Source organism: Zingiber officinale, chromosome 1A, assembly GCF_018446385.1.
Source record: "Zingiber officinale cultivar Zhangliang chromosome 1A, Zo_v1.1, whole genome shotgun sequence".
In the NCBI taxonomy this organism is placed as follows: domain Eukaryota; kingdom Viridiplantae; phylum Streptophyta; class Magnoliopsida; order Zingiberales; family Zingiberaceae; genus Zingiber; species Zingiber officinale.
Window position 1 is genome coordinate 177,452,209 of NC_055987.1, and position 26,973 is coordinate 177,479,181.

The 26,973-nt window shown below is 35.5% G+C and overlaps 1 protein-coding gene across 4 annotated transcripts; it reads right to left on the reverse strand.

Moving 5' to 3' along the window:
- Positions 1 to 1,732: 1,732 nt before the first annotated feature.
- On the reverse strand, positions 1,733 to 26,973 carry LOC122038509 (pre-mRNA-processing factor 19-like). 4 transcript variants are annotated; one of them, XM_042598289.1, is made up of 18 exons: positions 26,813 to 26,973; positions 26,618 to 26,703; positions 26,369 to 26,440; positions 23,975 to 24,037; positions 20,120 to 20,206; positions 11,271 to 11,394; positions 11,073 to 11,191; positions 10,739 to 10,855; positions 10,186 to 10,281; positions 10,038 to 10,097; positions 4,780 to 4,854; positions 3,711 to 3,815; positions 3,452 to 3,568; positions 3,289 to 3,366; positions 3,108 to 3,204; positions 2,690 to 2,741; positions 2,428 to 2,498; positions 1,733 to 2,340 (listed from the first exon to the last, which is right to left on the reverse strand). In XM_042598289.1, the coding sequence occupies exons 1-18, from the start codon at positions 26,823 to 26,825 to the stop codon at positions 2,216 to 2,218; spliced, it is 1,557 nt and encodes a 518-aa protein (XP_042454223.1). In that variant the 5' UTR covers positions 26,826 to 26,973; the 3' UTR covers positions 1,733 to 2,215. The 4 variants fall into 4 exon arrangements, with proteins under 4 accessions (XP_042454223.1, XP_042454224.1, XP_042454227.1 ...); XM_042598290.1 differs by lacking the exons at positions 20,120 to 20,206; positions 23,975 to 24,037; positions 26,369 to 26,440; positions 26,618 to 26,703; positions 26,813 to 26,973 and adding exons at positions 15,027 to 15,133; positions 17,350 to 17,857; positions 17,997 to 18,395; XM_042598293.1 differs by lacking the exons at positions 20,120 to 20,206; positions 23,975 to 24,037; positions 26,369 to 26,440; positions 26,618 to 26,703; positions 26,813 to 26,973 and adding an exon at positions 17,997 to 18,395.

Here is a 26,973-nt window from a genome sequence, read left to right on the forward strand (position 1 = left end):
TCCTAAAATTTATCATTACAATTTGAATCATTAATATTACAGTTTCTACAACAATATAACTAAAGTATGTGCACAAAGGATATTGTCTCTAGGGGTGTAAATGAGCCAAGCCGCTCGTGAACTATTCGAAGCTCGATTCGATAAAAGCTCGTTTGAGCTCGTTTAATGAGGCTCGTTAAGATAAACAAACCAAGCACAAGCTTCACAATATTCGGCTCGTTAGCTCGTGAACATGTTCGTTAAGCTCATAAATCAACTTTTAAATAAAAAAATAATAATTTTGATATTGAATTTATAGAATTTACACTCTACTTATGAAAAATATAGACAAATATATTAAATTTATTTATTAGAATAAAATTATAAATTTTAACAAGAATATTATAATTTTTTTAAAATATATAATTTAGTTTTTAATGAATATTTAAATTTATAATTTATATTTATTAAGTTCGTTTAGGCTCGATAAAAGCTCAAATAAGCTCGTGAGCCATGAATATATTTGTTAAATAAAGCTCGATCTGAGCTCGATTATAAATGAGCCAAACTCAAACATCCAAGAGTTCGGCTCGGCTCGACTCGATTACACCCCTAATTGTCTCCAAAGAAAACACTAAAGTCTACACAAGCAACACCAAATAGAGAAGATTGCTCAAACACTATTATGAAGTCAAAAATCAAATAGAAGGGTACACAAACAATAATCAAATACCAGAGTTGTACGCTCACCCCCCCCCCCCCCCCCCCCCCAAGGGATGCATGCGCGATATTATGAAGTCAACAATCAAACAAAAGGGGGCACAAACAATAATCAAATACTAGAGTTCCACGCTCACCCGACCCCCCAACCAGGGATGCACGCACTCCTAGTTAGGGTTGCACGATCCTCCGACTAGGGTTACACGACCACCCAGCCAAGGCTGCACAACAGCCCAACCAGGGCTACATGGCCACTCGGCCAAGAATGAGGTTGCAGTCGGACTGGCGACCTGGCTTCTAGCCTAGCGTTGAGCTCGCAACCAGGGCTAAGGTCGCAACCAAGCTCGCCCTAGCCTAGGTTGGGCCTGACCTCGCAACCTCGGCATGAGGTCATAGCCAAGGCATGATCAAATTGAGGGTGACAGGATGAGAGGAGAGGGAAGGGGAGATGAGCATATCAACGGGATGTGCACCAAAGATTGAAGAGGAGAGTAGGTGTGTGCCAGAGAATGAAAAGGAGACATATCGGAGAGGAAGAGTGGCCGAGAAGGAAAATCAAGAATCAAAACCCTAATTTTCTTCACTAAATTAACGAAAGGTTCTGTCACTATTTTAGCAATAAACTTAATTCCATCGCTAGACAGATACCGAAACATAATTTCATCGCTAATTAGAAAAGTTAAATATGAATAACAATGGAATTTAAATTCTATTGCTACTCAACGACCAAAGATTAGTGATGAAATTTAATTTCCATTCCATTACTAAATAGCGACGGAATTTAATTTCCATCACTATTTGAGAGTATTATTGCAGTGGATAACATTCAAGTTTATCTTAAAATGGCTCATAATACACTAATCAATCCAATGCCTACAACATCTAAATCTTATTTTAGTATGGAATAAGATATTAGGCAAGAAAAGTAGCTTAAAGGGTGATGTGTTATAAATGTACATATATGAAGGATTCAGATACAAACAAAATCTCAAAATCGGATTTAAACCCCAACAAAATTTATTTAAGCCATACCTCCGACAAAATCAAGTCCAGCTTGCCATTCCACTATCAACATTCTATACGCTTAATCATTGTGCGACAAATCATTGTTTGCACATGTACGGCTGACAAAGTGCCAGTTACATTTGAACAATAAAATACTACAAAAAATACCTCATCTTGACAGAAGCGTTAACACCAAAATCCGTATGATTTGACTCGCCGTAAGAGGCAGCTCTCCTTACTGACACATCGTTCAACTTATAGTGCTCCAAGAATAATTGATATGAATCGAGGCGCTGTGAGTGGTGATTCATGGATCTACATAAAATCCACGAGTTACTCTTCATTCTTTTACATTTGAAATGAGAATCGTGAATTCGCAGAAAAATATATGCTGGAACCAGGAATTTCCAAGCCGAGCAGACAATGTTGTTTCCATTTTTCAACTGCTCGAACTCACTAACACGTGCCACCTGAAGGTGAAGAAACACTCTGGCTAAACCAGGCTGGTTCATCAATGATCCGGGGATATTTGCTGCGATCCATCCCATGGGAGTCCAAATATTCGAAGATTTCGGTCCATAGAACCAACTGCCATGTATTTTGCATCAGCTCCAAACTTTAAGGATGTAACTTTCCCTGGGGTAAAAGTTAAAAAGCGAATGATCAATGTAAACCAGGAATGATAAGTAGACCCACGTTGTGCATAGAAACAAAAAATTGCACCTGTTCCAGATAAATCAGGCCATGTCTTGATGTTGTTCCATTCCAGCTTCACATTGGCAACTTGGTAGACTCTGCAAATTGCATTTACAAAGTGAAGAATGCAAAAACAGAGTATGTTAAATTGTAAGATCAGCAACCGCCAATATTTAAACATGAGGTTGCACCATATAATCGATTCTAAAATGGTACTTGTATGATGGGTAATTTCTTTTCCGTTTATTGGATAATATCAAATCCTTAATGGCAGAAATGTTATACAAACCTTATATCAGGGCCGGCAATGGCAAGATAACTCCCACTGAAGTCAAATTCAACTGCAATAACCATGTAATTTCAGGTTACCAACAAGATTGTGTCGTCAAGAAATAAAACAAAATACTTTCAAATATCTGCCTTAGACAACTAGATATCAGGTTCCATGATATTTCTTTAACAAAATTTATCTAAGACATGTACCCCCAAAATGATTGAAACGTATCTATATCCCATGACAGAAACTAGAACTCTGGTGGAATTGCCAGTGCATGCATCAATGTGGAATAGACCACAAAACGCAGACAGTTGACACCATGAACACATGAACTATAAATTCTTCTTCCAGACAGTTGTTAGTACAACTGAATATACAAAAAAAAAAAAAAAACTAAAAATCTTTCACAACAACACGTATTAAAACACACCAGAGTTTGTTGGAGTGCTTGAATCATATGGAGAAAAGGATCTGAAGTTCTTTAGCTTCCTAAGATCCCAAAGCTTCACACCATCTGTAGCTGCCGTCTGAACAAAATCAAGAAAACATACATCAGTGCAAGGCATTGAGAACATATGGCTGTTTAAACCATCTTTAAAAAGAAATTGTACCGCAAGGAAATAACCATTCTCAGAAAATGACACAGCAGTCACTGAACCAATATGCCCATCAAAATTTGCAACATTTGACTGAAAAAAGATAAATTTGCAGTAAGCAGGGGAACCCATGTTTATTTAATGTCGTCTAATAAACTATCAATCATCAAAATTCTACCTGAGACTTGACATCCCAAATTTTAACCTTGGCTCCGGCAGTGCCAGTACCTAGAATAAGACCATCAGGATGAAATGAAGCTGAAGTGTAGCCCTCCTCTGGCAAAGCTTCGCCAACCTGCATATGGATCTAGTTATATCTATATTAAGAGGACCAATTAGAGTACACATGAATGAGAACTTGAGATAAGACAATAGAATAAAAGAAAGCAGAGAGCAAAAGAAAGAACACAAGAAAAAATAGCATGAGAAAGAAATACCTGAGTAAGGCAGGATCCTGTAGAGAGGTCATAGAAACACCAAGTATTATCCATAGAAACAGTCACAAGGTATTTATTCGTAGCATGGACTGTGACAGCTTGTACCTATTGCAACATTGAAACATCCAACTACAGAGCTAAGATGAAGTATGAAAATAGCAACAAAGTATAAAGAGATCAAGGAATTAATCAAAAAATCAAATAACTCCAAATTATTTAATTAATGACAAAGAATTAGCATCATTAATAATTAAATCTGGAAATCACACATTCATTTGTATGTTAAATCACAAGAAAGCACTCAAGAAAATATAAATATGTAAGGATGCGGAATTTGCAGAGGCCACTGAAGCTAGGAAGAACTGCCACATCATTACTTTTCATAAACGACCTAACTAGGCATATTAGTACAGAAGTACATGGTCCGTCATTTGCAGCTATTGTACTACTTGATAAAACTTTAGCAGGAATAGAATGAAAACGAAGCTTCTGTTATGGGGACTTCAAAGAAGACAAATTTCAGAAACTAAAGGATTAATTGGATAGAGTTATGACAATGAGTAAGGTGTTAACTTTAGCATTAATTAAATATTAAATTTAATCACTAAACAAGGAGTACCTGATGAAATTATTGCCCAAAAGATAATTGTTGGGTGGTTATCACATACTTCAAGAAACTTATAGAGGTGAACTGCAGTGTTTGCTATTTTTAAAAAAATGGCAAAATGCTATCTCACTTAATGCCACAGATGACTTCCCCCTTTGGATTCATGGTACATGGAGTGTATTTATTATCGAAGCTAAGCTATGTGACCTGAGTCTTTCATAATATTATGAGTTAATCTTATTACTATTTCCATCAGATAGGTATTAGTTATATGCATGTATAGGTTAGTCTTGGTTTAGTGGCTAATTGCATTGCATGCTAGTATATGGCTATGATTTTCCTTCTCAAAAACCATTGCTAAATGTTTGAAATATATTATTTTTTATCTGGTTGAACTCATTTTTTTTGCTAGTACATAAAAATTTACAGACATTGAAGGCAGAGCATCTGAATATGAGCTACCTCAGCAGTGTGGTCCCTCAGGACATGACGACAATCATAGTTTCCATCTTCAGACCCTCTCCAAATGCGAACTGTCTAACAGAACATAAATAAATTCAATGAGAACAAATACAAATAATTACAGAACTTCAGGCAGTTTCCATTATTCAGCCAGCTGCAAATATTCTGCAACTGTAATCTAATTTATGGAAGACAATTAAACAATGAATGCACGAAAGCCATCATTGTTTGATGCAATTTTAAGGCAACAAAGCAAATCATTTAATTCTAAATACTAGAAACTTCTTAAGATTTACATAATGTGTCATAAAGTTCTCGACAAATCTGAGTGTGGATGATGGTATTAGGGCCTAGTCTTTTATGTAGCAGCATTCTTCCTAATAAAAAACATGCACTTCATGGGCAGGCAACTCTAGAACAAATATTATTAATATAATATGGCAAACTTTTACAAAGCCAGTATAATTTTCAATAACATATTTCACTTGAATAAAAAAATCAATATTTTAAAACTAAGAAATAAACAATACAAGCATATTCTTAAAATAAAAAAGATTTTTTTTTCTGTAAGGTTTAATTTAGAATTGTGCGGGAATTTCAACGTCCAACCGTAAGGATATGGTTTCTGTATGATAGAGTTCACTACTTATTCAATTGAATTATTAATGATAATATAATTAATTTTATTTAGTATAAGCTGTTTTTACTTTTAATTAAAAAATTTATAGTTGGTAATTTACTTAATAATTAATTAGATTGCCATGTGTATATTTATTGATGAATTTAAGCATTTCAGTTCAAAGTTAAGAATATTTACAACCAATTAAATTATTATTTTTTTTTCGTTAGCCACTAAGAAGCTTTATATTTCTTTCATTCCATAATGATTTACACTTGTAATCGTCATAACTTTTGCAGCTAAAATGCTGAAATAAACAATGATATAATAGGAGACTCCTTGGTCCTCTCATTATAATAGGAGAGGTACATTTTGTTTTCAGATTTTGATTCCTAATTTGACTGAGGATGAAAAATATTATAATGAGAATTCAAGCATTTTCAAATTGTGGAGATGAAAAATATTATATTTTTAACTAAATTATAACTCCTCCCATGGCAAATAAACTCCATCATGGTCGGTTCTAAGCTCGTATAAAGGAAACTAATGTCTTAGTAACGACCACTACATATCTATGAGAATTTGAGTATAATATTAAATATGAAAGAGTTGGACAAGAATAGGCATTATAAGAATACCGACAGTCTTATATTTGAAACATAGAACGTGTGAACCCTCATTGACAAAGCAATAAAGGTAATTGATATGATGATCAAGAGAAAAATTAATATTTTATATTTACAAGAGACAAAAATGAGCAAGGGAGGCAAAGACATAGAAAATTGTTCAAATTATTGTACACATGAAAGAGTAAAAAGATAAATGAAATAGATATTTTTGTAAATAATTTGTTAAGAGATGTAATAAGAATAGTTAAAAAGGGAGAATTATAACTCTTAAGATAGTTATAGCAAAAGAAACTATTAATATAATTAACATATACGCACCACAAGTAGGATTAAATAAAAACACTAAACCTCGATTTTGAGATGATCTAGATGAGGTAATACAAAAAAATTCTGACAAACAAGATGATTTTAATAGGAGGGGAATGAAATAGGCATGTAAGAGTTTGAAATGAGAAATATTATAGGCTGCATGGGGCTATAACTTTGGAACCGCAAAATGAAGAATGAAAAGCTATATTGGATTTCACGACAGCATATGAACTTATAATAACTAATATATTTCTCAAAAAGAATACTTGATTATGTTCAAAAATGATAACAATAAATCATAAAATTGACTTTCTTATAGACAGGAAGAGGGGGAGAAAAATTTATAAAATATTGCTGGATCATCCCTCAAAAAAACTTAACTACCTAATATAGGTTAGCAGTGTTAGATATGCGCTCAAGCATAATAAAAACGCACATAGCTCCTAGGATCAAGTGGTGAAATTTAAAGAGCAAGAAGTAAAATATCTTTAAAGAGGGTAGAGCACAAGTATTAAGAGAAATATATAGCGACTTTAATACAATATGTGATAAGATGACATCAAATTCGAAAATGGTGGTTAAGAGCCTACTCGGTGAATTAAGAGGACGGACACAACCAAACAAAGAACTTTGATGGTGGAATAAGGAAGTACAACTAAAAGTGATGAAAAAATGAGCCTATAAGTTAGTGTGTACTTGTAAGAACAAAGAAATTTTTACAAAATATCCAATAACTAAAAAAGAGACCAAGAAAGCAATAAGTGAAGCTAAAAATGAAGCTTTCAAATGCTTGTACCGACAACTTGATACAAAAAAGGAAACGGGGCATTATAGAATAGTTAAAATGAGATAGAGCAAAGCATCTTACCCAAATAAAATGCATTAGAGATGAATCCATAAAGTATTGGTGAAGGATGAGGAAACAAAGGAGCGACGGAAGTAAAATTTTCATCAATTTAGATAGCAATTTAACTTAGAAAATTTAAGTAGGAAAGAGAAGTATATATTTTCAGAAATAGAATAGACGTTAAATGAAAAATAAAATTGAAAAATGATTGGACTAGATAATATTCCAATACACGTATGAAAGTGTTTAGGGAAGTAGGTCAACCAGACATTGAAACAAAGAAAATGTCTGATGGGTAGAAGGTTAGACCGTAAGTACTTTAGTTCTTCTATGAAAGTAAAGGAGACCTACAAAATTATGAAAACTATAAGGGCATTAAGCTAATGAGTCATATCATAAAACTTTGTGAAAGAGTAAAATAAGGAAGAAGACCAAGGTAACTAAAAATCAATGGACTCCAACTTGAAAGGTCGACGATAGATTAATTGACCTTATGACAGAGTTCCAAAGGAAATAATGTAGAGAAATCTAAAAATACAAGGTGTTAGCGTAGTGTATATTGAAATGATTAAAGATATGTATGAGGATGTAATAACAAGAGTGAAGATTTCAAACAAATTAATCAAAATATTTTATAGAGTTACATCATGAATCAACTCTAAATCCTTATCATTTTATACTAGTAATGGATGAACTCACTAGACACATCCAAGACATAGTGCATATTATTTGCAAATGTTACCATTTTAGTCGATGTGGCATGTGAATGAATAAATGTTAAGCTCGAATCTTGAGGGAAAACCTTGGAAGTAAGAGGTTTTAAGTCCCATAAAGACAATTTATGAAATTTAAGTTTAGCAGTGGTAGGCGTAACAAGACAATTGTCAAGATAGACAAGTTACTTGTAAGTGAGCTTAAAATATCTAGAATTATTTTTGTAAAAGGATAAAGGGGTTGATAGAAATGTTTTACATAAGATACAAACAGAATAGTTGAAATGGAGTAAGGCGTCAATAGTTCTTTGTGATTATAAGATACCTCTAAAGCTAAAAGGAAAATTTTACGAAATGGTAGTTAGACATAGGGAATTGAATGTTAGAAGATGAGAGTATATGACAATATTAAGGTACATATACGGACATATGAGGATAGACAAAATAAGATACGAGATTAAAGAAATATTAGGGTTGCACTCATGAAGGGAAAATTTTAAGAGATGCTTTGATGATATGAATACGTACTTAGGTGGCCAACAAATGTCAGTTAGGCGATGTGAGACCATGAAAAATATGCACATTAATTAAGAAAGAGGGAAACAAAAAAGGACTTAATTAGCAATGATAAAAGAGGATAAATTTTATTTAAATATAGATGAAGATATAGTAAAGGATCGAGCCCAATGGTCTAAGCAGATCTATATAGCCGATCTCACTTAGTGGACTAAAAATTTGATTGTTGTTTTTCCCTAAACCCTAAATTTTATTTAATTTAATATTTATAAAAAATATGAAAAACATAAACCTTAAATCTAACTGACCGAATCAAATTTAAAAAATTGGAATTCAAAATTTTTCAATAAAAATAAATTTGAATTTGGAAAAAATATAAAAGTGAATATAGCTTTTCCTAACCATCAATGGACACCTATGACAAGGAGTGCACACCTATTGCAATCATTGTATATCTTTAATAAAATTCTCATATAATTAATTAAAAAATAGTGAGAAAAAATAAATTGTTTTCTCAACTTAATCAAATAGATTTTTTAATTGAACCCTAGCTGCTTGAACCAAAACCAAGAGGAGGAGCTCCACAATTTTGTCAAGCCCTAGCTCTCTCATTGTTTGCTCACACATCTCTTTCATCATAGAAGTTGAAACTTTAAATAGAATCCTCGTTGTGATATCACAAAAGTTGAAACATGAAATAGAATCCTTGTTGATATTATTTACCAAATTTTATTGTATTTAAATTTTTACATCTTAAATTATTTTTAAAAGTTTAGACTAATTAAGTTTAAATGAACTAATATGTTTGGTTGGGTGGATTCCATCGAGCAAACATTATGATTCAAATTTGGCTCAATTGGACTTATTTTGGTGAGTTTAAACAAGAACTAAGTTTATATATAACATAGTTTAGTCGTTCAATTAGATTAGTGGAGTTTTAGGGAGATTAGAACTCATTACCTCTCTCATGTACTCTCCTCATCTCCCTCAATTTCTCTACCTTGCTCACCCATCACAGTTGCATTGCCTACTGCTAGCCTTTGATCCCCTTCTCCCTTTCTCTCTCTTATCCTCTTGTCTCTCTCAAGTGTTGATGTGACTCATCGTGTTGGTATTGTCTCGCATGTTAAGTGGCAAAACAATAAATTCCACTCATATTGACTGCGCACGGCTCAGTACTTCAACCTCATATTTGTCATTCCATTTTGCACGATGTAATTGAAGCATCTATTCTTGTAATGGCACGATTAATTAAAAACATCCTTGTTGTCCAGTAAATGTGAATGTCAAATGTTACAAGTATCTAAATTCTTTGTAAAATATTTTTTTATTATTTTAATTTCAGGAAACCAGAGCTAAGCATCATTTGTAGATTAATGTACAAAATAACCAAGAGAAATGTTTGAATATCTAATTTGAACCAAGTTAAAACCCAATAAACATAAAAAAAAATCATCTTATTAAATGGTTAAAGTGGTTGTTGTACTACAGCAAATGTTAAAGAAAAAACATATCCATCTAGCCCTGCAGGAAAGGGAACTAATATTTACATCCAGCAATAAACAAGAATCATTAATAATGAATCATGTTATAAATGAAAACAAACGTACGTCGAACCCACTAACCTTATCACCTGATCCAGTTATAACCAGTTCATCACCGAGCACAAATTTGATAGTGGTAACCTAAATTATGAAAAGAAGTATAGACTCATAAAAGAATCAAAAAAAGAAGATAATTATTAACAGAAAAGTTATGGGTAGAGGCAAATACCTTCTTTGAGTGACCAGTGAGTGTTGATGAGATTTGACCTGATGTCCTATTGAAAAGAACTCCAGTTGAATCTATACCTCCAGTAGCAATTACATCCTGTTAGTTATAAATAGCTGGTGTTAGTATAACAATAAACATGTAGATAGTTTCATGAACATGCATTGCTATGTAGGTAGATGGTCAGTCAAGTACTTTAACCATTTAATGAATCAACAATTGTTAAAGTTGATTGGTTAACCATTTATTCAAAAAAATTGGGCAATTAGGAAAGATTCCAATTTATATTTATATACATAAACTGCTGCACATATATATAACTCATATTTTTAAAGGTTATAGGGGCGCAATATCACAAACATGTCAACTGAAAAATAAAGAAGCATAAAATTAACCATTTAGTGCCCTACCCTTTGAAACGGCTGTATTGAATTCTTGAGTTTAAATAAATATAAAGGAGTTTGGCTCAAATTACAATTAAAAGAATCTTCAGATTAATGTAGATGGCCATCCTCAAAGAGAAACATGATCACAGATAACAATTAGAACATCCTACCTTGGAAGCATCGATATCTAGAGCAAGAATGCCTGGCTTGTTAGACTTGTGAAGGGGATGACTAGCGACCTGAGTGTATCTGTCCAGCGTATCAACATGAACCAGTGTTGTTGGAATCTAACATATTATAAAGCAAGAATAAGATGCAAGTTCGAGATTCCAGAATGACTGATCACTACAAAATATGATTATAGAAATGTTTTCCATACTCTAAACAAATATATATACATATAACAGGGTTGATAACTTATTGGGTATATTGTTGGTTCTTTTCAACAACAAATAGTGCACAAAAGACAATAAGCAGATCTATCATAAAAAAGAGGGAAATTACCTGGCGCTTTTTCCGTTGTCCAGAAAGCAAAGTATTACATTCAGTAAGTTCTGCAATGATAATAGGATTAATACCAGGACGAATTCTCTTCTGGTCAGGACCTAACTCATCCACTGCAGCTGCATGGTCATACAAAATGGAAATAAGTTTTAGTTATAAATGTGTAGTTTAACATGTAGAATTTAGCAGGCTCTGGACCTCTTTTGCGATCACTGATAGCAATTGCATTATTGGCTTCTATCCTCTCTGCCTGAGCCAAAAGCATTCTTGCATCATCTCTTTCCTTCTTCAGTCTTGCTATAACACGGCATGCAGCATCATGCTGGAGCATGATGCAGTTAGTACAGAACAAGTTGTCTATCCTAAGAGTGATTAAATAATATAAACCACAAAAAAAGAAATAGCCAAGATTAAAAACAGTCAATGTCTAATTTTACACAGGTCTCATGGGTAGATATGTGGTTGCAGGGAAGACAAAGGAACATTTTTGAATAGAGTGGACAACATTACCATTTAGAGCTTCAGAATCCAAACAAAAACAATGGAAATTAACTTCAGATTGGGTTTATTCACAGAGAAGATAAATAATTGAGAAACAAAAACAATAAAGAAAAGAAAGATGGATGCAATCCATAAGTTGATCTTTAGAGAGGTATCCTGGTATGGCTACATAACAGAAATTAGGCACTTGCGCAGAACTTAGACATTTATGTTCACCATAAAATTACCACCACTAAAGATAATTAAATTTAGCGGTGAAAGACTGATTTAGCCAAACTAGAACGCATAGCATTTGACAGTAATACTTCACAAGAAAAAAGCCCCCAATCTCAACTCCTTCGAATTGGCCAAATTTGAGCTTCTATGGTCTCTTTTCTTCCCTCTTTTTTTTTCCTTCTCCAATATTTTATAGCACAGTGCATTGGATTAACTTGTAACACGATCTTGTCAAGTAATTGAATAGGGATCACAAATAAATCTTGTAACAACATTAATTAGAAGTCATTAACATCAGAAAATTAGCTAGCACAAAATAACAACTCATAATATAACCGAAATTGTAGTGTCAAAAAAAAGCCCCCAATCCACGTAATTTGCATGAAATAAATTATTTAAAATAATAATGCGAGTAATGTAATTGAGATTTCTTTTTAAAGCATTTGCCTTTAAAGTTTTGAACATTTCATGTTTAAAGTCTCAATTTCATTAAATATGTATTGTTTATTATCAAGCCTGAATAATTAATATTTTAACTATTGAATTAACGGGTCTAAACTAAACTTTAATAAACAAATAATCCTAGTCTAGTTTCATGAGGAGTTTTTGGAAAATTTCATCTCCTATCCTAGGGTTCTTAGCCACCATCCCTCTGCTATTTCATCTCCAAAATTGTGTAAGATTGAGGGATTTTGGAAGAAAAGCTTTCTCGATTGTCTCCCGTCGCTTTCTTACGCTTTGCTTGGGTTTTTGCACGTTAAAACGCTAAGGCAAGATTTCAAACTTTATTTTCTGCACTATATGGATCATATTATGCATGTTTTGATGTTATGAATATGAATTATTGATGTCGCTTACATTTTTCAATTTTTGCGATGTTTTGATGAAGTTTTAACGACCCTTTTTGTTGCTATTGATTGAAAATTTGTGATGCTGGATTTTCGAGAGAATTCTGCTGCCTTATGGATGTTCGTGGGGTGTCAAAAGGGCTGTTGAGATGTTGAGGTGTCGAGGAAGAGGGTTGGGGTTGTGTTGGGTTGAAGGCTGCGTCAGGTTGAGGGTCATGTGAAGGGAGGTGGCCGCGGGTTGGGCTGTGCAAGGAATGATCAGCCGCAGTTGGGGCTGAGAGGTTGTGGTCTGATGTGAGGGCTCGTTCCAGGGGTCTAGCCGTGAGTCCAAGGGGTCAAGTAGGGCCTGGTTGGGTAGTGGTTCGAGTCAGGAAGGGTGTTGAACGCTGGTTGAGTCGAGAGGTTGCAAGCCGAAGGTTAGGTGAATGATTGCGCGATGAATTACCTTCGTTCAAGCTTTGTGCATTTTGCTTGGGTTGAGAGGATGCGTGCAGGGCTGGGACAGCATCAAGAAGTGTCAAAAGGGAGTCTTGAGTCGAGGTTTAAGGTCCTAGGTTGAGGAATTTAGAGTTAGGGTCTTGACGGGTACGTCTAGAGGTGAATGGAAGTGATTTGATGGCTTTGTGGGATCGAGGGTGATGAGGCAACGTCTCTGAAACTTCGGCAGCTTTTAATTTTCTTATGGAAAAGGTAATAAAATTATTTTTTTAAAGAATGTTTGATGCACAAAAGGTAAAAGTTTTGAGCAATGTGAATTGTCTGTGGCAAATTAAGGATAAGGAGTCCGGCTTAGAGGATACCGGAATTCTTACCAAACCAGAGGTGAAAAGGGGTTGTCGAATCCGGCTTAGAGAATACCGGTGAACACTACCAAACCTAGTACTACGGTAAAAGTTTGGCCAAATGATCAGAAGTTGAGGTAAAGTGTCACATTCAAAGATCTAAACTTGCCTAAAATGTCTTGAGAGTGATGTGATGTTGAAGTTTATGTTCATTAGTTTAAAGTTAAATGTTTAAGGTAAATTTTCTTAAAAGTATATTGCAATGCACGTGGAGAACTTACTGGATCTTTAGATCCATATGGTACAGGTAATGAGGAGATGGAGGAACTTGATGGATGAGCAAACTCGTACCAGGCAGTGCACACCCGATGGCCTTTCAGTTTATGTTTATTCTGCAAAATAAAGTTTCATGAAATATTGAAAGAAAGGATTTGATTTGAGTTCTTTGCTAGCCAGATTTTTCCTGAGATTAGTTCAGTTAGGCTTTTAAGTAAAGTTTGATGTTTGACATTATTTCAGAATTCTTAGAAAGTTTTTCCTGAATATTTCTGGTTGCTAGGAAAGTTGAAATTATGACATTTCCTTGTGAATTGAATTGCTGGATTCTTTTTAGTACGTTGCAAGGTTTTAATGTTTTTTTTAGAACTTTAATTAAATTCTTATTCTGTTCTTTTAAATGCTTACTTGCTACTTGAATGTTCAGAGATTGTTTCACTTTGGATTTTTATGGTACTAGATCGAAATGCTTGATTTTTTATCGTGAGAAATTTATTCCGGAAATTTTCGATGAATTGTGCTGTGCGAATAGTAGCCAAAAAAAAATTCCTCTAGTATTTCTTTTAAAGGTTAGAAGTTGAGGTTGTTTCAAAAATGATTCAGAAGATATGTATATTCACCTTAAATAGGATTCAGTGGCAGGATCAAATCTATGTAGCTGACCCCAAATAGTTGGGACTCAAGCCTTCTTGTAAACATTGTAGCAAACTGGTAACAAAAATGTAATCACTCTTGCTGATAAAATCAAATTTGTTTCAATTCAATCTCCGGAAGTTTTAGCCATAACTCTGATGAGCATCTTGGCCAGATCTTTAAACAAATATTAGAAGTTGTTAGACAAAGTTGCAAGTCAATATGATCTTCTTAAGAATTGCACTGGTATCTTGTTCCTAAACTTGGTAATCAGTAACATCTGGGAATAACGCTGTTTACTAAGATGGTCCTCTTAATAGTGGAACCATGGCATCCAATTATATATTAATATATGGCTAATTGGTGACTGAAAACAAGAAAATACAACAGGTAGATTAAATAGCATCTAAGAAGAAAAGAAGATATGCTGTCTCAAATATTATAGAACTTTGGGATAAGAAAACATTGTAATGCTTCATTATGTCAAGATAACCATTATAGGTTATATATAGACTCATGTTAAACCTTAAATCTGCAACTATTAAAATGGGATCCACGAGACCAATTACCCTATTAATTTAACTCCTCTAACACTCACCTTCAATCTGAAGTATAGATATTATCTATGGCCAGCTTCTTATATAACTCAAAGTAAACTACACAGAAATAGTGAGACAAGAAACAAACTATTTGCATACAGGCGAAAGAGAGCTAATGGAGCACCCAATCAATTGTCTCTTTGACCTCATTCAGCAAAGTTCTAGAGATAGTTGAACACAGGAGTTGTTCCCTTCAACCTCACCATCTAGCACATCAATGAGAGAGAGTGTAAAGAGAGGATGAAAAAGAGATATCAGAAACTAATCTCCGAAGTAGGTTCCTTCCTTAGTGTTGATCAAATTTACATGCAATACTACAGGAAAGAAAAGCACTCCAATAAATGGATAGATAGTCACATGTATTAGAACCCTTCGAATCAAAACAAAAAGAACCTTCCTCGGACTTATAACTTAAAATAACACTTGCATAAGAATAATAAAGAAACTAAAAAGACAAGGCTTAGCAGATTTACTTGGTTACAACCGGGGAGGTTGTTAATCCAAGAAAATTGAATCGTACTAAGAATCTCCTTCATGCGGAGAAGCCTCTTACAGCAAGAAATGCATAGAAAAGAAGCTAAACAAGAACTAAAGCGCACAAGTGTTGTTTCTTTGTATTTCTCGTTGTTGTTTAGCTTTGAGAGCAAGGCTGCTTATATAGCCTTAATCGGGACGCCTGGAAGGATTCCAGGCGCCTGGAGGGGATAAAATTTTATCCCCTTCGCAATAGATCGCAGTCAAACGCGATCCGGATAAAATTCGATTCCGGACGCCCGGATCAAATTCGATTCCGGACGCCCGGATCAAATTTTTCAGTCCTGGCCTTCCGCTCCAGTTTCACTCGCCTCGGTCTGAGTCTTCCGCTCCCATTCCTCTTGCTTGGGTGATCTCGGCCATCCGGAATAGGGCTCACCCGAACCCAACTTCCGGCCTTCTCGAGCAAGCTTCCACCCCTGGCTTCTTGTCCCTCGGAAACGTCGAGTACCTCCTTCTCGCCCACCTGCATACTCTTCCACAGCACCTCATCCCTCAGACGCACCGAACCCATCGGCTATCTCCCCGTGTCGTCCTTCTCGCTAGCTGCGTCTTTTGCTTGATATTCTGTGCTCCTAAGTTCTTGCACACTTAGACATAGGATTAAACACAAGAGAACCTAACCTAAGTTGTTTGACCACATCAAACAACTCTGGGTACTAACAATCTCGTCCTTTTTGATGTGAACCCAAGTTAAATTAGGATAAACTAACATAAAGTAAAAGCAATAAATTTGCAATTAAAGTGCAAAATTTAAGAAAATTAAAACTACCTCCCCCTACATTTAATCTTCCCTTCTCTCCCTTTGATCACATAAAAAATAGAGTACCAAAAGAAATCTAATGGTAAATTTTTTTAAAAATAGGAAATTTTTAGTTAAAAAAATGATTTTCAACATTTTGAAAATTTTATCAAGTTTTTGAAAATTTTAAAAAATAATTTTGATAGCACTTAAAAAAAATTGCAAGAATTTTAGAAAAAAATTTCGAAGTAAAAAATATTTTTGATATCACTAAAAAAAAAATCAATAATTTCCTAAGTTTGCAAAAACTAATTTTGTAGAAATAATTTTGGTAAAGTAAAGCTGATACTTCCAAAACAAACTTTAAGTAAAAGAAAAAAAGGGCAGCCCGATGCACGAAGCTCCCGCCATGCGGGGCCCCGAGGAAGGATTCATTGTACACAGTCTTACCCTGTTTTTTGCAAGAGGTTGTTTCCAGGATTCAAACCTGTGACCTTTTGGTCATATAGCAACAACTTTACCGTTGCGCCAAAATAAACTTTAAGTCTTTTAAAAAAAATTCTAAGTTAAAAACACCAAAAAAAAAAATTTGAGTAACTATTTAAAACATTATTTAATTACAATTAAATGTTTTATCAGTTAGTCAATTAAACATTTTATTTCATTAATTGGCTTCCAGGCTATGGCGAGGCACTAGGCCTTCTTGATTTTGGAGCAACAACCACTGTCTAGACAAAACCTCTTAAGGAAATTCAAACATTTAATTTTCTCGCTGAAAATCCTAAGTCCAATTAAACTTTTTAATTTATATAAATTTTTGGAACCCAATATTGGTTCATTCCTAATCAGAAATTTTAGGGGCACATAACTTTTGAAAATTTTTCTAATTTGACCCCTGTGAAATCTAAGATACCAACTTAATCTTTTAAAATTTTGAGTTTGAACAGTAAACATCTATGGTGTTTCAAGTTTTCTACTTGTGTCTTCAGTTTATCATTTTTCCAATTTTAATTTTTCAAAATCTTCTAATGGGCAGGATTTGGCTAGAATTAATTTTAATTCTTTGTTTTCTTTTTCTAATTTGCAACGATCTTTATATAATAACTTAACAAATTTAAACAACTTATCAAGAGGAAGAGATCGTACCTGACTTATCTTGTCGATCTCGTTATCCGTAGCTTCCCCTGAACTGTTGCTTCTTTCGCTCCCCCTTCATCAATGCTCTCGATGCTCATTTCGGGCAAGCTTGCTTCGTTTTCGTTGTCTTGATGACTTGCCATTAACGCAAGTCTGGCAACAGCTTCAACTTCTAATTCGGACGACGTTTTATCCCACGTCGCTTTTAGCATCTTGTACTTGTTGAATTGGGCAGGCTTCTTGTTCTTCCCTTTGTCCTTATCCTTGATCTTTAACGTAGGGCAGTTGTCTTTAACGTGTCCTTCTTCATTGCAGTGGTAGCATCTGATTATTCTTTTCTTTCTACCCTGCAGCTGGTTAGTTTTTCTAGATTTAAATAAATTTTTAAATTATCTTACTATCATTACAATTTCGTCGTCGTCTAGAGAGGATTCTGAATCTCGTTCATCCATCCTTGCCTTAAAGGCAACGTTGTGCTTCGGCTCCTTCTTTGGATATGCACATCCCGTTTCATGGACTTCAAATGTTGAAAACATTTCTTTTAAAGTAATAGAATCTAAATCTTTAGAAATATAGTAAACATCTACTAATGATGTCCACTCAATAGATCTAGGAAATACATTAAGCGCGTACCTTAGCGAATCTCGGTTGCTTACCTTTTCTCCGAGATTCATGAGTCTGATGATTAGTTCCTTCATTCTCGAGTGAAGATGTGCAACGGTTTCTTCTTCTTCCAATTTTATGTTGCGTAACTGATTCTTTAGCAGATCTCGTCTCGCGAGCTTGGCTTCGGACGTCCCTTCGTGTAACTCAAGAAACTTCTCTCAAAGTTCCTTTGCTGAGTCGTAGGTACCGATCCGGTTGACTTCTTGTGGCGGTAAGACGCTCAGATGGAACTCTTTTTTACCATTTGCCACGAAATCGGCCTGCTCCTTCGTCCATTGGTATTCTTCCTTTCCTTCGGATGCTACAAAACTGAATTTCATTATTAAAAGTAATTCAAAGTCGGTTTTAAAGAATACCTTCATTTTCTTTTTCCAGCTCACGAACTCCCTCTCGAACTACGGTGGATATATGCTCGGTCCGACCATTGATTCGATGCTTCGATCGACGATTAGTCCTCCTGAAACGTCCTTGCTCTGATACCATTTGTTAGGACCCTGCACAAATCAAAACAAAAAGAACCTTCCTCAGACTTATAATTTAAAATAACACTTGCATAAGAATAATAAAGAAACTAAAAAGACGAAGCTCAGCAAATTTACTTGATTACAAACGGGGAGGTTGTTAATCCAAGGAAGTTGAATCGCACTAAGAATCTCCTTCAGGCGGAGAAGTCTCTTACAACAATGAACGCACAGAAAAGAAGCTAAACAAAAACTAAAGCGCACAAGTGTTGTTTCTTTGTATTTCTCGTTGTTTAACTTTGGGAGCAAGACTGCTTATATAGTCTTGCTCGGGGCGCCTGGAAGGGTTCCAGGCGCCTAGAGGGAGATAAAATTTTATCCCCTTCGCAACGGATCGTGGTCAAACGCGATCCGGATAAAATTCAATTCCGAGCCCGGACCAGGAAAGTCAACCAAGTTGGCTTTTTCAATCCGAGCATTCTGCTCCGATTTCGCTCGCCTCAGTCTGAATCTTCCACTCCGATTCCTCTTGCTTAGGTGATCTCGGCCATCCGGAATAGAATTCACCCGAACCCAACTTCCGACCTTCTCGAGCAAGCTTCCGCTCCTAGCTTCTCGTCCCTCGGAAACGCCGCGCGCCTCCTTCTCGTCCGCCCGCATACTCTTCAGTAGCACCTCGTCCCTCAGACGCACCGAGCCCGTCGGCTCTCTCCTCGTGCCGTCCTTCTAGCTAGCTGCGTCTTTTGCTCGATATCCTGTGCTCCTAAGTTCCTACACACTTAGACACAGGATTAATCACAACGGGACCTAAGCTAACTTGTTTGCTCACATCAAAACAACCTTGGGGTACCAACAACATAAACTAATTTCTTGAGTGGGCTCATCCTCGTCCCCTCGGGGCGGTGCGATGGTTAAGATATGGGATGTTGCCACATGAGGTCTTGGGGTCGAAACTCGGCGTGACCGAGCATAACCTCCCCCATGTCTTGGCCATTTGAACTAATGGCTAGTAGCCACCCGTGATTTATCTCCTCCGTGTTGGCCTAGGGACGGGTTGGCGGGGGCGCTGGGGGCGAGCAAATCGCCTTTTTTGCCACACTTGAGTGGGCTCATCCTCAAAGCGGTGATTGTGTCAGCACACAATAATAATTGCTTGAAAAGGAAAGCATTTAATGGCCCTAGAGGAAAATAAGAAAGAATGATAGAGTGGGGCGTCACCCTGAAGCGCTGATTACATCAGCATGCAATAACTAAGAGAGAAAGAAAGCACTCAAGGGTCCTAGAAGAAAGATGGATCCATAAATAACCCAGCTTGACACCTTGCCAAACTAAACAACAAAAGCATAAACACTTTCTATGTTCATCACTGGCTTCTAGACTGTGCATATGCATCACACAAATAGGATAGCAAGAAATTTGAGGAAACAAATTAAAAATATAGTTTCAATGAGAAAACAAATCAAGTTTAATGTTCTTTCAACCTTATGCACAATAAGCTCTAATGAAAAAAAAGTAAATAATTTAATTGAAGATCATCATCAGTAGGGATCGTGCAAATGCACCAAAAGGTAAAAACAAGGAAGAAAATTTTCAGACATAAAAAGTGGCCAATTAACAACCAAAAAATATTCCTTCTTGGGAATTTTTCATACCTGATACAAGGCATGACTCAGCTCTTGCCTGGCTGTGTACAACTGTTGCTCCAGTGCAAAATTGGATAGCATCAAAGCATCCCATTCCTATTCAGAAGAAAAAAAACAAAAACTCTGTTCATTGAGGACGAATAGGTATCTGATGTAGTGAATGATTAAAGAAGAAAATGGATTACACACACCAACTGAATGAATAGAGCAAAGACAGACTACACAAATTCAACAGTTGAAGCAAGTGGTATGCCCGTGTGTTGAATGATTGTTATACAAATCCAACAAAGTTAAAGTATTAAAATACTAAAGTACATCAAAAATAAATAATACTAAATTGTAGATAGTTATACATAATCATAAAGTGTAAATAGAATCAAGTAGAAATGCCAACTCTTATTATAGTTTTCTTTTCAAATTTAATTTATATCTGAGTATGAAAAAATAAATGAAAATAAATTTTAGATGAAATTAATGAGACATAAATTTCTAGACGTAGTATGAAGTCAATATACAAGAATATATTTCAGTGTGGAATAATTAAATAATTTAGATGAAATTAGTGGGATTTAAATTGAGAATAATAATTCAGATCAACTAGTGGGATTTAAATTGAGAAAGAGACAAAGAAAAAGTGAATTTGGAATCATCATGTATATGCTTGCATGCAATAATAATTAATGCCATTGATAATTAACAAACTTGATGTTACTGTCCAAATCAAATGTTGCAATTAAAACTAAAATTAAAGCCATATTTGAAATGTTTAGTATCACAAATGGAAACCTAAACTTTATTAAAAAATATTGAAAAAAATGTGACATAGGGAACATTGCTTTTCATATAGTATAGACAACTTCAGATGATTATTTTTTATGTTTTTTACATAACCAAGTAATAATGATGTGGTTTAAACTAGTAAAAATTAAATTTGAAAATTTTAATTCAGCAAGTCTAATTTTTTTATAGGTTGTAAGATATTTTTTACTGTCATGGAAAATTAGTTAATTTTCATTATTATTTTCAGGAATAAGTCATTCAGAGAATGTATTAAATCTACTAAGTTATTTCAGAAATTGATTATTAGTTTATGAAATTTGTAGAGATAGGTGTAATTCTAAGATTAAATCATAGTTAGGCCTATAAATGGGACCACCAACACCCTCTTCTTCCATTATCTTCTAATCAATGGCAATTTGAATTTTGAGTTGTGAGATTTTTTTCTATGGGAGATTATAGGTTCTTTGGCATCAAAGCCGTATTCCTTATTCGATGCTAAGACCTCGCCTTCCTCTACAACACTCCATTTTAATTCCCCCTCACATGTTCAACCCTATTGTCTCCTTTTGTTGTCCACCAATTTGCTAGCCAAGTGCCCATCATGCAGCTGTTGGTTGCCTACTGCAACTCTCACCACCTCACGTAGAACCCAACGATAGGAGAGTGTTAGGTTTTTCTTCAACCGTACAGCCATCTTTCTCCTAAACTCCTTATGCTTTCCGCTGCAATCCACAATCCTTTAGCTCTTCATGTTATTCATTCCTATCTACCTCACCACTACCATACCCAATGCTCACATCCGATCTGCTTACAACCCCTTCTCTCAGCACTCTCACTACATCCATCAACCGACAAAAGCCACATACAACCCAACATTGACCAACCGTATCACCTCTACACGTCCTCCATCTCAGCTCAATGACACCTCCACCAAAAAGCTGCAACTAACAAAACTTCCGATGCCATCTCTTCTCCGGATGCAGCTCTCGCGGGTTTGTTTCAAACTTGTCATTTCTTCAATTCAATCTTCTGCCTCTTCCCATTTGCAAACATGAAATCCTCTACCTCCTTCATTCCACCACCACATCTCAGCAACCCCTATGACTTCCACTGCATTGCCAACTGCTTGTAACAAACCACCATCCATTGTGTCTACCTCATTTCCATAGTGTTTTCCTCATTCAACATCTCCCTATGATCGAAGATTTCTCAAGCTTACCAAGACATTGTCCATAAAACCACCTTCTCCTATCTCTTTGAGGTATACACCGACATCCAAATGCAACATAACAATTCACCATGGCTCCCCACGGATTAGCACAATTGGTAACTACATGGTGATTGCTCCAATAGATCTTTGGGTCAATTCCCAGCAGGTACAAAAATGTTCCGTTGGGTGTCTAACCTGCCCTATGTGAAGGGCCATTGTACGCAAAATGCCCTCCGTGATTTATCTGCCTGTATGTAGCCGAAGGGCCGGCGATACTGGGTTGCTTGGGATGAGCGTTATCACCTTTTGCTCCAATAATTTGCCATCACAAAATCTCAATCCCTAATTCCACTAATAAACTATGCACCTGATAACCATCAATAACCAATCCCCTTGATCTACAAAAATCATCCACAACGCAAGAAGAAGTTCAGTGCAATGGAACATGTGCCCTCCTGTGTGTGGTTCTCTGCCAAAGGTCGTTGCCTCTGCTCATGACCGCCTCCTCCACATGTGATGCCAATGCACTCTGCCTTCATCTCTCTGTAAATTTCCTTAATTCCACTAAGCCCAGGCTCACTACAACCCTCTATCCACCATCAAATCCTCCATCTCATGAACTCCTTCTGATCTTCTTAGTTCCAGAATCCCCAACTCAAGCATCTGCCTTCACCTGATCACCTGCTAGCATCCATGAACCAGTGGCAGCTTCTCTCTGTTGACATTGACACCATCAAAAACGGGAGCAAACCTCTTCCTCCTTTCTTTCACGTGTTTCAATTCAACATCTAATATTCATCTCCACTTTCAAGCAACAAATCCACAGCCCAGCAGGGAAAAGCCAGCCAAAGTCATGCCCCTTACCTACAGCAAGCCTGTTGCGGAATGAACACTGAACCACAACCTTCTCTCAGACCAGCAGCAATTAAAAAATGTTGTTGAGTTGCAATCCCCACCATTTGATTTGGTGCAAGACTATGAATCCAGTCCAGCATTTATTGCAGAATATAATGTACAAGGCAAATTTAGAATCCAATGTAGAGCTGATCAATCTAGTACAAGACTAGGTTCACATATGTTAGTCATGCTTCTTTAGTCTTGATGCCAGGATTCTCCTCCTTAACATTATCACTTCCACACCCATGGCTACTATAATCTATAGAGATGTAAACAACATTTTCACCTTGTGATTAGTTATAATTTTTTTTATTCATTGAATGGGGAGACCTAATAGAAAGACAAAAACAATAAGTCAAAGTTCAATTTCTCAACAAATATAAGAATAATGAAGATGTATTTATTTCTCACTCATTAGAAGGAACATCCAAAACATATATTGACGAACGAAGCAGATAATAAAGAGATTATGCTCCATGAAGCTCAAGTCTCATTGATGTCATATTAATATTCTTTATTTATTGGAAATGATGCCCCTAATCAACAACTCATTCATGTTGTATTAATATTCCTACTCAATGGGAATAATAGTGAACCTTAAATTAGAAAATTTGAAATTTGTAAGTTTTAATTTTTAAGGTTGTAAGATTATTTTGTTTATAGTAATTTAAATTATAATTTTGTTTGAAATTTAGAAAATAGGTACAAGTTTGATTAAGTTATTTCCGAAATTGATTGTCTGTTTATCAATTGTTCAGGAATAGATTTATTTCCAACGTTGAGTCATAGCTGAGCCTTTAAAAGGAACCCTAAACTCTCTTGTTCTTGTTACATTATCTTGCAATAAGGATTTGTGTTCTCACTATGCAACTAGATCGAACTCAAGAAAATTATCAGTAATCACAATCAGATAGTTAAAACATGATTAATCAAAATAGCATAATCCCCATGGGCACCAAAGGATTCAGGATACACACGCTATGAAACATTCCTAGAAGTCCAGGGATGCTAGCAGCCTGCAGAGTTCTTGGTTTCACCACCTACCACAGAAATAGTTTGAGAAGAGTAAAAAAAAATATGTAACAAAATAAAAGAAAGAAACAAAAATGTCTAAACATGTCTACTTAATAAACTAATTCTACTCAAACCATTCTAAAACAAAAGTGCTTATGCATATAGTTTGTTCTGTACGATGTTTAGTGGAAATGCACATTTAAATACCGAAAACTGATTTTAGAAAACATCACAAAAGATTGCCTCTTTGACTTTGTACTTCAAATCACACAACTTTTATCCTAAATAATCTCACGCTAAATTAGCAATTGAACTTCCAGCAAATCTAATGGTCCTAGAAATGGATATCTCTGCAAAGTAATCTTACGATTTGCACAGCACAACAACAACAACAACAATAACAACCAAGCTTTATCCCACTAAGTGGGGTCGGCCATATGGATCATTTTACGCCATTGAGCTTTATCTCCTACTATATCATCATCTATACTTAAATAAATTTTATCTTATTTTATTGTTACTAACCAAGTCTTTTTTTGTCTTCCTCTTCCTCGTTTGATATGTGTGTTTGTTATAGTTTCACATCGTCTAACTGGAGCATTTATTGGTTGACTAAGTACATGCCCGTACCATGTTAAATGTGTCTCTTGGAGTTTTCCCTCAATAGATGCAACTCCAACTTTCTCTCTAATGCTCTCATTTCTTATTATGTCCATCCTCATATGTCCACACATCCACTTTAACATTCTCATCTCTGCAACTCGCATCTTCTGCCCAGCTACTTTAGATTTTCAAAAATAAAAGAAAATTTTAACACTCCATAATTAGTTATTTCCTAGGTGGTTCTTGAGGACAAAAATCAGAATAGTTGTACTTCACCAACAATAACCCTCCCGCAGCTAAGTTTAAGTACAATAATTAGTAGAGAAGCTAGGATGTATTCAGCAGCATTAATATGTTAGTTTGCAAAAAATTAAAAAATGAACTCTGTTTGATCAGGCTAATGACTGATGTCTCAGATAGGCTACCTCAAGTATTTTTGAAGAAATTGCATAGATAGTAGAAATTCCAATTCCTAGAATATATGTAAGAACTTCTAAACCGGGAAAGACAAGAGTGTACCATAATATCATGTCAAAACTATTTTAGCTTGTCATTGAGTACAAGAAATAATAAATTTGGTATAACAACAGGAAAACTAGTTGGCATGATTAACTGCAGTAACAAAAAAGACTAAAAGAGCATGAGCTAGTGCGAGGAACAAATGATGAATGGTGGTCCCAGGATCTCAGCGAGTTAATTAATCAACATAACAGTAGGTTTACCTCTAGTAGCAATGGCTTAATGCCACAATTAGTTTATACAAAAATTATTTTTGTCATGAATAGCAAGAAAACAACATAACTATGAGAACAAAAATTGCAGTTTTAATGAAGATCAACTGTCAGCATAGACAAAGAATCAATATTGCATGGTGGGTTGTGAAACTCCTTGACTAAACAAAACAGACCTAAATGTATTTTTATATACATCAAATCCTTTGAAAAATGGGTGAACACAAGACCGATCATTATTAGAAAAAAACTAATCAAAGAAGAATTATCAGGCAAGATATGGAAGAACACTAGCAATGTCTCAATATCAACATTGTATCCTTTCTAAGATATATCAAGAAGGCTAGGAACAGTGCATTTCAGACAAAGGGGTTGTCTTGAAACAATTTGACAAGGAAATTGCAGTATTCCATATTGTATTTGACAATTAACTTAACCTTTCTTGAAGTTATAGCTGCATTAGGTAGGTATTTGACTCATCAAACTGATGTTGAACAATTGAATTAGTGTTTAATTGTTGTTTGATGCTACCCAATAAAAGACTCATTCATTGTCTTGTTATATTGGATAGATAGTCAAGTATCTATATGACACACAGTGAGTACTAGGGATAAACCATAGGGAAGGAAACCATGGGAGAAGACTGTGGGAATTGAATAGAAAAATGAGCTAGAAAACAGAAATTAGAGAAAATGGGATGATAAACTTTCCTTCCCACTTCTTTTATTTAGCATCTCCAGAAAAAGGAAAGTTAAATTCCCCTTGCACGGTCAATTCAGACAAGTAAATCTAGATGTCTAATAAATCACATTGTGAAATGATGTTTCTGGAGTACCATGCACTAAATGTACCCAAATGAACCCACAAGCTAGCTAAAGAGTGGTCAATTTTTTTTTCAGTCAGACTGCTTAAAAGTCTTGGTTTTCTCTATCTGGCTTTCCTAGTGAGTATTGTGCTCCAGGTGTCACATAACAACAATAAACAACAAAAAACAGTGAGAGAAATGAGAATAGAACGACGCACTTTATTTATCTTCACAACAACGAGATCGTCCATGGTGAGCTCCTCCTTGGTGACGGGGCATTTCCCATGACTCTAAAGATCGTACAGATGAAGCAAAAAAGCCAAATTTTTTTTAAAAAAAACAAACTTTAAGTCATGTAACAGCAAGATAAGAGACGAAGTAGGATATAATTTACAGAGCGTCGAATCTTAAGCGATTCCACCTCAGTGAAAGAAAGTTAAAACAATAAAGATTTAGAGATCGGTTACCGCAATGTGGTGTTCGATCAATCGCCTTTCAAAGAGATGTCCCGATTTATTGGAAACTACCGGTTCCACCGGCACTTCGCCGGAGACTACAAAGAAAGGAGGGAGGAGGTATGATTAGAATCCAGATTGAAGAGGAGTAGAAAGAACAGAACCCGTGGGACTTTGAAGTGGAGAGAGGATCAGCGGGAAGCTTACTGGCGCAGATCATGGCAGATTCAAGCTAGATTTTAACCGGTGAATACGCCAGCGGAGGTGCGGGTTGGCAGTAGGGTTTTGCAGAGACCTCTCTGGGAGCCTCTCCTTCTCCACGGACTCTATACTCATGCGCGGACCAAAAGTCCGGACCTGTGCTGCGG